The 11,177-nt window shown below is 33.6% G+C and overlaps 3 protein-coding genes and 1 non-coding gene across 4 annotated transcripts; 3 read left to right on the top strand and 1 right to left on the bottom strand.

The window, feature by feature from the left end:
• On the bottom strand, positions 300–1,771 carry LOC109362767 (fasciclin-like arabinogalactan protein 12). Its single transcript, XM_019608786.1, has one exon. It carries the CDS (start codon positions 1,296–1,298, stop codon positions 453–455), a length of 846 nt encoding a protein of 281 aa, XP_019464331.1. The 5' UTR covers positions 1,299–1,771; the 3' UTR covers positions 300–452.
• LOC109362769 (ER lumen protein-retaining receptor A) lies at positions 3,341–7,180 on the top strand. The gene is made up of 6 exons (XM_019608788.1): positions 3,341–3,491; positions 3,683–3,948; positions 5,958–6,073; positions 6,496–6,569; positions 6,651–6,714; positions 6,799–7,180. The coding sequence occupies exons 1-6, from the start codon at positions 3,401–3,403 to the stop codon at positions 6,833–6,835; spliced, it is 648 nt and encodes a 215-aa protein (XP_019464333.1). The 5' UTR covers positions 3,341–3,400; the 3' UTR covers positions 6,836–7,180.
• Positions 8,256–8,327, top strand: TRNAM-CAU. Its single transcript has one exon. It is a non-coding gene; the product is annotated as a tRNA-Met (tRNA).
• LOC109362768 (glutathione transferase GST 23-like) lies at positions 9,513–11,069 on the top strand. Its single transcript, XM_019608787.1, has 2 exons — positions 9,513–9,879; positions 10,539–11,069. Exons 1-2 carry the CDS (start codon positions 9,565–9,567, stop codon positions 10,908–10,910), a joined length of 687 nt encoding a protein of 228 aa, XP_019464332.1. The 5' UTR covers positions 9,513–9,564; the 3' UTR covers positions 10,911–11,069.

Genomic DNA, 11,177 nt, shown 5'->3' with positions numbered 1-11,177 from the left:
AACGAAAATGATGATAATCGTAGATGCTCTTACCACACTTGTGCCACATTCCTCAGCAATTATGATCAACTAGTACAAAAGTTACTAACCTAATTTATTTGGAGATACTATTATTTATACATCTTTCTGAGTATAATGCTTCCCCCAGACCTCTGCTCCAACAAATAAAGCAGCAATTACTCTATGCTACTTAATTGAAGCAGAGACATTCTGAACAGTGCATACAATTGAAAACATAAAATTAAGCAAAACAATCTTATATTCTTTTTGTTTTTGACAATAAACAGTAGTACATATACTTTTATTTAATGACAAAACAGAAAAGGAACGAAAATCTTCACAAACAAAGACTTCTAGTAGATAACACACAATTCATGAAAAATAAAAATAAGACAACATAAAGAAAGGTCCACATTCCACAAAAATAGCATGTTTTGTTCTGAAAATGCTGTTCAACATGAAATTGCTGCTGCTGCAGCAAACAAAGCAGCTCCAAGGGACACAAACGTTGCTCCATGAACACTGCTAAGTAAACTGATGGCACCAGAGCTGTTCTTAGTTGTCTCACCTTGATCATCATCTTCAGCAGAAGAGTTCTCCTTATCAGCTTTCGGCGCCTTTGCGAGTGCAGGCGCCGGAGCAATACTCTTAGGCTTAGAGAAGTCCAAAGGAATAAGCACTTTATCAACATGATATATAGCAAGTGTCTTATCAGTGTACACAATACCTGTAACAGTGGCATTTACCACCCCACTTGTGATATTCACACTGTTTTCATAAGCAGTCACATTTATCTGAAACCCTGTGGGGCTATCACTAGCCAGTGTCAAAACCGGGTTGCTGAGAGCATCAAAGTTTGAACTTGACACATAAACAGGTAGAACATGGAATTGTATAAGTTCCTTTTGTTGTCTCTCTCCCAAGGAGTTGAAGAACCCTGCTTTTAGTTGTGAGAAGGCACCATCATCTGGTGCTAGAATGGTTATGCCTCCAGATTTTGTTGTTACTAGTTGTGCATTGACTTGGTTGATGATTTGGGTAGTTTTTAGTAACCGGATTAGCGTGTTGAATGACTTCGCTTTTCTTAGGATTTTGATGATGTCTTGGCTTCCAGAATCTGATGAGGGTGATTGTGGTAATGATGGGACTAATGGTTTTGCTGGTGCTGGAGCTAGGGTGGTAGGGGCAGGTTTTTTTGCTGGGGCTTTTGTTGGTGCTGAAGCTGGTGATTGAGCTAAAGTGGTGGTTGAAAAGATGAGGGGAAGTAGTAGGAGTGATAAGAAGAGAATTTGATTCATCTTCTTATTGGTAATTGAAGTTTTGCTGCTTTTGGAAAAAAGTGTAAATGAATGGTTAGTTAACTTAATTGTTTATGGCAAAGAGTGTTTGATGTGTGGAAGGTGTAACTGGGCAGACAGGTTTTATAGATGCTAGATGAATCATGGGTAGGTACAAGGTTTAGTTAAGAAAATAATATGTTGTTTATTTTGTGAGGGGATGTCTTAATCTGTTAGGGAGATCAAGGTGGTGCATCAAGATTCAAGACAGGTAATGGTGATACAGAAGTGGATTTGGCTGCTGTAAGACATCACAGTTTGCTTGAAAATGCAGGGAAAATTGCATGAGAAGTGAGATCTGAATGGGTTGTGATGTGATACAAGATGCACATTATTATTGATGAAAAGGAAGTACCTCCCTTTTCATTCAGGTAAGAGAGATATGAAATCAAATCAACTACAGAAAGTTCTGCAAGCTGTAGAATCTGTTTCCTAGAGCCATTTTTATCATTTGGCTCATTAAGTTATCTGAGTATTAATAATAACTTTAGTAATGATATATTCACACTAGTTTTGCCACTACAACTTTTCATGCTCATTTTGTAACTATCAAATAAAAGACTTTTGCTTTGGAGATAACAATATGTAAACGATAGATGATTAGGATTCAGGTGTAGAAAGTGGAGTGAAATAACCTCTTTGCATTCCAAATAATTACAACAGGAAAAATGCTGCTATTAATGGGGTTAGATATAATTAGACCTTCAAATATATTGTTTACCATTTTGTCTTAAAGGTAATTAATCACTTTACTAATTTAATTCGTTGGTGCTGTTGTACTACACAACTAAGTTGGGACTTGGGAATGTTTCTTAGAAGAAAGATTTACAAGGAAAAAATATTGCAGTTTTCATTTGGTTGGGCAATCTAGACACCAAAATATCAAAACTATTTTACAAACCTATGATCATTTTCAAATGGTGTTCCTACTCTATCCACAATAATTCCACTACAGAGATCATCTAGAATGACAAGGATCATATCCTCCTTTATCCTATCACAAATAAGTTTGGCCCTTCCAACTACACCCTCCTCATCAAATTGCAAAAAAATGCTTCCAAGCTCTCTCTGAATTTTCTTCAGGTTTGGTTTCTCTGTGACACTTGCCATCACAATTACATCAAACAAGTTATCTAGTAGTCTTTTCGCACCTTAAAAAATGATATATGTTTGCCTGATTTGGTGTGTAGGTGTACACAATAAAGAGTAAAATCAAGGAGAATGCAAAATCTGGTATACCTCAATGGCCAAAAGAAAGACCAGTTATATATACAAGATGCAGGATATAGTCCAAGGCATTTACCATTTCTTTCACATTTTTTGTTAATTATTGTGACATGGTTTAATGTTCTATAACTGTTGCAAGCTTGTTAGGAAAGGAACTAAGGAAGTACCAAATGTTAAATTAAATTCTTCCATGGCTAAGCTAAGGAAGATTACTAACAAATCAGACACACGTCCTCTACCCAGCGTACCAAGTGTGTAAAGGAGCGTGCACACCCACTCCTCTATATTATGTCTTTTAATTATTTCACGATTTTACAAAGTATTTAAAGATACAACATAATTCAAAAATATTTCACTCTATTGTATATAATCATATATATGGATAATAGTGTATGAGTTTTGAATTCATGAAAATTAAATACAAAATAACCACAAATAAGAAGCGAAATAAAATTGAAAATGAAATAATTAAAATCTTGAAGAGTTGAAGGAATTGGGGTGTAAAGGAAGAATGCATATACTCTTTCCTTTCCCATGTTCTTTATCTTTATCTCCCAAACAAATGAGAGTTTACTGACAAATAAAAAATAATATTTTATTTTATTTTATTTTACAAAAATAATATATTAATATATTCAAGTGGTGATGCATGAGGAGGATATGGAATGAAGGAAAGAAATTGAGATTGCCACATCAGCTCCTTCGTTTGCTGACACACATGCACTTTACCAAAAGCATAAAGTAAATAATTCAATTTTCGCATACCCCTCCATTACCTTCTTCTACTTCATTCTTCTCTTTAGGGCTGGTGTGGGTTTTTTCATTGAAACGGAACCATGAATATCTTCAGGCTCGCGGGTGATATGACCCATCTTCTCAGTATTCTTGTTCTCCTCCTCAAAATCTACGCCACCAAATCATGCTCAGGTCAGGTCACATTACCCTTTTCCTTCTTTATTTTTACTATTTGTATTTCTCACTTTCTCACACATTCCTTCACCAATTAAAAGCTTTCCTTCAAATTCTGGAAACAGTATCTTCACTTTTGTGGGCTAGGCCTCATGCACTAGTTAGCATCTTATATTCTTTTATTTATTTATATTTTTTTGGGGTTTTAGGGATTTCTTTGAAAACTCAAGAGCTATATGCATTGGTGTTTCTGGCACGGTATTTGGATTTGTTCACTGACTTCATCTCAGTCTACAACACCATCATGAAGGTGGTGTTCATAGCGAGCTCTTTGGCCATTGTGTGGTGCATGCGTCTTCACCCTCTTGTCAAGAGAAGTTATGATAAGGAACTCGATACTTTCCGCCATTATTTTCTTATTGGGGGTACTTTTGCTCTCGCTCTTGTTTTGAATGAGAAGTTCACCCTTCAAGAGGTACAATGCTTGTTCATTCCTCACCGTGTCGTCTTTTATAGTTTATTATATTTCTGATTTTCGATCATTCTTCATTTCCCTAATTATTTAATTTCTCTGCTATGTATGTTCATTTTTTGTTGTTGATTAGATTCTGAGTGTGTGTTGCTATTTAATTTGTTTTTAACTAAGTTCAACGTACGTGGATGAGAACCTGTATCAAAAGAAACACTCGACGTGATAGGATTTGAAACTGAAGCAGTAAACTAGAAAGTTGGGGTAGCACCTGTTGTAGAAAGGATGACAGAAGATCTGTTGAAGCCCCAATAAAGAGAGTAATCAGATGGTGGGTAGCCTAATAGTTAAAGGTAGAGGGAAACCATAAAAAGGATTTAGAGAATAGAGATAAATGTTTTGTATTGGACATTATAGCATCGTTTGATTTATGTAGTTCACCCCACCTTCTGAGAAAGAGGCAAAGAGCTTGGTTGTTATTATTGTTGTTTTAAGAAAAGCATTGGATATGCTCTGGTATATGACTGTATGGCTTGGTGATTGATTTACCTGGTCCCAAAGACAAGCTTTAGATAAGCGGGAGACAATATGGTTATAAATTTTGGAGAAAGTCCAACTTAGGTCTGTTTTGGCGATTATAGTTAGAAGCATCGGAAATTTTGCATTTTACTGTTTATTTCTTTGAGGTCTTGCAATTACCCCCGGGGCATTTTGTTGCTATAAACAGTTCTTAACCCATGGATTCTATTTTCTGATTTTTTTCACTTCTCCTTTTGATGTTACTTGTCGATGTGCATTTGTTTGACCTTCTTTATTACTGTACCTGTGTTGATAACTTTCTCTATTCGATTATTTTTTGCTCTACTTTTCCGGCTTTAAAAATGACCCTTCTGAGAATCTGATGTCATACAACCCTGGTATAATTGGAGCTTTTTAGGATACTTTGTAAATTCAACTTTGGCAGTTGAATTACCAACAGCAGTGCAGACCTATGCTGCACCTCTTTCACCTTACTGGAAAGGAAATGTTTCAGTTTCAATATTTTTGTTATTAAAATAAAGGTAAGAAGCTGAAATGTATTATATTCATATATTGTGGCCCGATGAACTTGTCAGTTCATCAACAATCATCTTCAACTTTACAGAAATCCAAAGTGATGTGAAATGTTGGCTAAGTAATTTAGTCAGATACAATTTAAATTCTAGGGTGGAAATATAAAAAATTGAGTTAGTGGCCTACATCAACATGGCAGCAGCATGCTCAAAAGTATGGCCAACTTCTTGCTATTAGGAATCCTTCAAAGCTTGCTGCTTAAGGAAATTTTAGATATACCATTATATGACACATGTATGCCTCTTCGCTTGCGAGGCAAGACTGCATAAATCTATCCTCCCCAGATCCCACAAGGTAAGAAGAGCCTTGTGCATTGGGCTGCTGTCCATTATATGACACTAGTAACACACAAAATAGTTGATAGTCAAAATCCTTATCCATCACACATCTAGACATTGAATTGCAAACAATTGGACCCGTGCAATTTTTATGCTAATGCTTGGAGAGAAAACGGGATAACTTAATTTGAGTTAAACCTTCTCATAAGAGTTCATGTTTAAATATCATACCGATACTTTGTTGATAGTTTGAAGCATTCAATGTTGAAATGTCACCTTATGGTCTCTATAAATGGTTAACTGAGAAAGGCTAAAAGCCATATAAAATGGTAAAAGGTAGGCCAGCATAGTGAGTGATGAGACTTCTGAGGATATGATATCTATGTCCTTATGAAATCTGCTGCATGTGTAACTGGTCTTTCGTTCATATTTTTTTAAGTTAGTTGTTGCAAATCTTAAAGAAAACCTGTCATTTGGTTTCAAATGTTCTTCCTACCCAATAATATATTGCCTGTTGAATGATATTATCAATCTGGATATTTAAGTTGTATGCATTACATGTTAGCTTTATGATAATTCTGTTACACTGTAACATCTTGAATATACATGTTGACTTTATTGCAGGTCTTATGGGCATTTTCAATATACTTGGAGGCAGTTGCAATACTGCCCCAGTTGGTTTTGTTGCAAAGAAGCGGAAATGTGGACAATTTGACAGGGCAATATGTATTCTTTCTTGGGTGTGTAAACTTTTATTGATTTTAGTTCCTCTTTTAAGATCCGCCTTTATATTTTGCTTGCTTATACCGTAAACATATTCACCTTTGTGTTGGTCGTTAGCTGATAGTCCTGAGGTATTGGGATATTTTCTACTAACGGTTTAGAGTCACAATGATGTGTTATGGATTGTACCTCTGCTTGATTAGTTTATAGTTGTCCATTTTCATAATTTTTTTTATGTTACCTGATTTGCAAATGCTGTTTATTGGGCTGGATATGCATTTTTTTTGTTTCTGCATATGTATATTTTTTCTTGCCTCAAGTTTTATTGCTTGTGTAATTTACTTGAGCAGTTAGCTGTAAAAGTTATACAGATTTGTCAATTTGAACTTTTCTCAGAATGCATAGAAAAACATATATACTGACTATTCTTGAACTACAGTGCATATCGTGCATTTTACATTCTGAACTGGATATACCGCTATCTGACTGAGCCGCGTTTTACACGATGGATAGGTAATAAATGCTGAAATCAAGAACAACTTTTAAAACTGTGTACTTTGTTAATAATCTGACTTCTTTCTTGTTTTTTTATAGCTTGTGTGTCTGGCATTGTCCAGACAGGTATATATGCTGATTTCTTCTACTATTACTTCATCAGGTAATGATATGTATCTGTTAAGTTCATTATGTTTCTGTTTTGCTGATATAACAAATAGATAATATCAGGAATTTTGTCTTGCAGCTGGAAGAACAATTCAAAACTAAAGTTGCCTGCTTGAATTAACTAAAGGTTGTTTTAGAGTTTGAACTTGTTTGAGATAAATCAATGCTGGGTTTTATAGAGCGTGGATTGGACCAATGTTAGTTAGATAAATATGAGATTTAGGCGGTTCCAGCCCCCATCATGAGTGGGGGTAAGTGGGTTTTAACTTCTGATGAATTGGGTTTTAGCCCATCTCATAGCAACTCAAGACTAGGTTAAATGCAAGTGTTATGATATGTTTGGTAGATTCATGTCTCCTTTGCATATTGTATTTTTACTATTTGTAGGTAAGGTACCTGATTTTGCTTATGATTAGAAATTATGACAATTACACTAAGAAATATACACTTTCTACTTCTCACCATGGTAGCAAAATTATAAATTTGTTACTTTTCAAACATGTGGATTGCATAGTTAACATATTTCATCCAATTTTTTAAATGTAATATACACTTCCTTTACAGTCTATTTAGAGTCTGTTTGTAAATTGGTTTTTGAATGGTAATGGAGGGTAGTGAAAAACTTCATAACCATGAAGTATATGTGTGAACTTTATGGTATAACTTTGAAGTCTTCCACTTTCCTTTTTTTTTTTCATCCAAAACTCAACTGATTAAGTATGTACATGTGCAAACTTTGTTTTTAAATGTTGCCATTTCAACAGCTATATGTTTGGTGTGAGAAATGACCACCCAGGTTAGGTGCTTGATTCATCACATTGATGGGAAATAACGTCCTTCGATAGAATTATAAGAACTAAATACACTAAATTAAGATCCTGAAACTTTAAATCTCGAATTTTCAACTTGTGTGTTTTTGATAGAGGTCATGTTTTTGTTTTAACAAACCAAAAGGTCATCCTTAAAAAATGCTCGATGATAACATATGAAAAGAATTTAATAACCATTGACTAGGCTCCAAAAATTTAGGGAATTCAGCCCAATAGGATAAAAAAACAGTTTTAAAATGACACGACAAACAATTTTTGTCTAGTTCTACATGATGTCAGTCAATATGTCATATAAACAAAATATCATATCCAATTCGGTAAGAAGTTTCCTAGCACATGGGTCATCAGCATTTGCATTAAGTTTAGTTATCCTAATTAGACTTTTCTCCATATTGAAAAATTACAATGCTGGGGCAGTTTAAGATAAGCAACATGATAAAAAATTATCTTGTTCAATGAACTCTATTTGGATTATAACAAGACTAATTAGATGCTTGTTTAGGTGTAAATGTTTCAGCTTGATTGCATTTTAAAGGATGAAATAGATTAGAGCATATTCTCAGCGTATATTTAGTCTCAAGATTCATAATAACTAGATTGAGTATTTTATTGTCTTTCTATGCAGCAATGTATCCTTTATATTTTATCTGTATTGCTAGATAATCCTTATTAGTCTTATAAAGAACATGAGAGTAAAGCATCAACAATCAGAGTGGCGCAGCGGAAGCGTGGTGGGCCCATAACCCACAGGTCCCAGGATCGAAACCTGGCTCTGATATTTCACTGTTGCTTCAATTTATTTTTGTTTTCCAAATTTTCTTCTACTTTCCCAGTGCTGGAATGTGTTTGTTTTGTAATATGAACAATTTGATTCCATTTTTTGGAAGATTTAATGTTTTTACACGGATAATATTAAGATTTATACATAGTCGATGGATCATCAACCATTCATTTTTTACTTAGTTAATGATGATTGAAAATAATTTTTGTGGAAGAATGTAATGTTTATACACTAATAGTATCAAGATTTATACACAGTCAGTAAATCATCAACAATTCATTTGTATAACTTTTATCTAAGAGCCAATAATAATTGAAAATTAATGAAAGATAATAAAGTTATTTGTATTATTACTTTTGGGGTTTGTGACTACCTTTCTTAACAAGTATCATTCTCAGAAATTGAACCTTAAACCTTGAAGTCGAATGCAACCTTAAACTATTATACCAACCTTTTGTTGGTTTTCAACTCTATATTTGAAATTTCATTTTGTGACCATAGATACCTATTGATTAATTAAGTGCGTGTTTCATTTCACGTATTCACTTTTAAATGTTGTAATAGTGATTTAAAATTTTAAATGTTCTGACAATTTAATAGAATCTCGTTTGGAGTCTCATGCATCCCCACTTGACTTTGAAGTTTTTATCATAGATGATCGTAATTTGCCATTTTTGTCCAATATATTTATATGATTTATTCTATACATAAACATTTATACTTGTATATTATCTTAAAGTTTCTGGAATTACAATTCAGATAGGGAAAAATGTAGTATCTAATTATATATATATTTTGCTATTATATGATTTTAAAGGAGTCCACGTTATTTATTTTCCACACTTATATTAACTCACCATATTTGAAGACTTTTATTTATTTATTTATATATATATATATATCATGAGTATATAGTTTTATATATTATTGATGCATCATTCAGATTTACGTGTATGAATTTGATTCAATAATAATATTGTTAACATAAATAATTGATGGTGTATTACAATATATTACAGTGTCATTACTTATATTATTTTCTTATAACATTTATCTAAAACCAAGAAATTAAAGGGTCAAGCGGTGCTACACAATGTAATGTGTCAAAGGTGATTGTGGTACAAATTGCCGTCTAGAGAGTACAAAGTAAATTTTGCTTCTCTAGGAGAAAAAACAAGGCATATTAAATCCTATAAATAAAAGAGACAAATGCAATGAACTTGTAGAAGTGATCATGGGAAACAAAGATGTGAAGGTGGTGAGCTTTTGGGTGAGTCCATTTGTTAAAAGGGTCGAGTGGGCTCTAAAACTCAAAGGTGTTGATTATGAGTATATAGAAGAAGATATTTACAACAAGAGTCCTCTTCTTCTGGAACTAAACTCAGTTACAAAGAAGGTTCCTGTTCTTGTTCATAACCACAAACCAATAGTTGAGTCATTCATTATCCTTGAATACATTGATGAAACATGGAACCAATATCCATTGCTTCCTCATCATCCTCATGAAAGAGCTCTTGCACGATTTTGGGCTAATTTTGCCGAACGAAAGGTAATATCAAATCCACTGCTTCCTTTTCTTTAAGATGATTATTTTTTGATAACCAAATTGCCACAACTTTTTATGTTGGGGTGGAAAATGGGTTACAGGTATGTTATCTAATATATCAACTTCTATTTTGCTCGGCTTGATATCTATATAATAGAATAATGATATATTTGTTAAATAGGTCATGTATGAAAGCACTTATTATTCTTTTAATTTAACCAACAAAAACAACCACAATTTTTGGGACAACTTATATATAAGCAAATAAAATAATTGAGAGAGTAGGAGTAGGCTCCCAATATGGGATTAGACATATTCCCATAGAATCACACTCCTCTCCGTTAGTGGAGAGAGGCCAGTTAGTGGAAAATACATGGAAAAATCAAAAAATAATGACATTTTTATCTCTATACTTTAATTGTTATTACATTTTTTACCTTAAAAATATATTAAAAAACCTAATTGTTCCCTCTAGTAATGGAGTAATGGAGAGGAGTCTGACTCATTCCCATAGTGTAATATGTAACGTGTATATGTGTGTCTGTGTATTAATTCCTAAATTAGTGTAGGTTTCTTCAATCTTCTACCTGAATAAATATATATTAAAAAACCAAACTTTACTCAATAACTTAATTTCAATATTTGATTTGTGTATACAATAGCTTTTAGACATTGCATGGGTTGCAATGTGTAGCAGCGGGAATGAACAGGAAAAAGCTGTAAATATAGCAAGAGAAGCAATGGAGAAAATAGAAGAAGAGATAAAGGGAAAGAAATTCTTTGGAGGTGAATATATTGGATTCCTTGACATTGCACTTGGATGGATCTCTTACTGGCTTCCTGTTTTCGAGGAAGTTGGATCTATGCAGATAATAGATTCATCAAAACATTCAGCCACCATTGCATGGATGAACAATTTTCTTAGCCACCCTGTGATTAAAGAGAGCTTGCCCCCAAGAGACAAAACGCTTGCTTATTTTCACACTAGGAGAAAGGCATTGTTATCAACTTTTCAAGGCTTCTTCAAGGATTAAATCTGTTCTCTATATCACAACATTGGAATTTGGTTGCATCCACCATACCTACTCAGTTGTCAATATTTGTAATAAACGCAATGTAACCACAACTTAGAATCACATTTAAAACTTTGGTAATGCTAATCAATGTCAAATTATTTCGAGCAAATCTCTTACCATTAGTCAATTTGGTTCAAGTCGGGTTGAGTTGACCAAATCCTTATTCACTAGATCATGGTTAATTTTAACTCGACTTATATAATATCAGTCCGATTCACTTTGGCT

This window comes from Lupinus angustifolius, chromosome LG12 (assembly GCF_001865875.1).
Source record: "Lupinus angustifolius cultivar Tanjil chromosome LG12, LupAngTanjil_v1.0, whole genome shotgun sequence".
Classification (NCBI taxonomy): domain Eukaryota; kingdom Viridiplantae; phylum Streptophyta; class Magnoliopsida; order Fabales; family Fabaceae; genus Lupinus; species Lupinus angustifolius.
Note: the sequence above shows the minus strand (reverse complement) of the source record. Positions and strands in the feature narration are given on the sequence as shown.

Bases quoted from the DNA above. Each gene is read 5' to 3' on its own strand.
- LOC109362769 (XM_019608788.1), top strand. From the start codon at position 3,401: ATGAATATCTTCAGGCTCGCGGGTGATATGACCCATCTTCTCAGTATT. The intron at 6,074-6,495 runs GTGTGTAAACTT...CTTGAACTACAG, and splicing joins CAATATGTATTCTTTCTTGG to TGCATATCGTGCATTTTACA. The intron at 6,570-6,650 runs GTAATAAATGCT...GTTTTTTTATAG, and splicing joins GCGTTTTACACGATGGATAG to CTTGTGTGTCTGGCATTGTC.
- LOC109362767 (XM_019608786.1), bottom strand. From the start codon at position 1,298: ATGAATCAAATTCTCTTCTTATCACTCCTACTACTTCCCCTCATCTTT.
- LOC109362768 (XM_019608787.1), top strand. From the start codon at position 9,565: ATGGGAAACAAAGATGTGAAGGTGGTGAGCTTTTGGGTGAGTCCATTT. The intron at 9,880-10,538 runs GTAATATCAAAT...TGTATACAATAG, and splicing joins CTAATTTTGCCGAACGAAAG to CTTTTAGACATTGCATGGGT.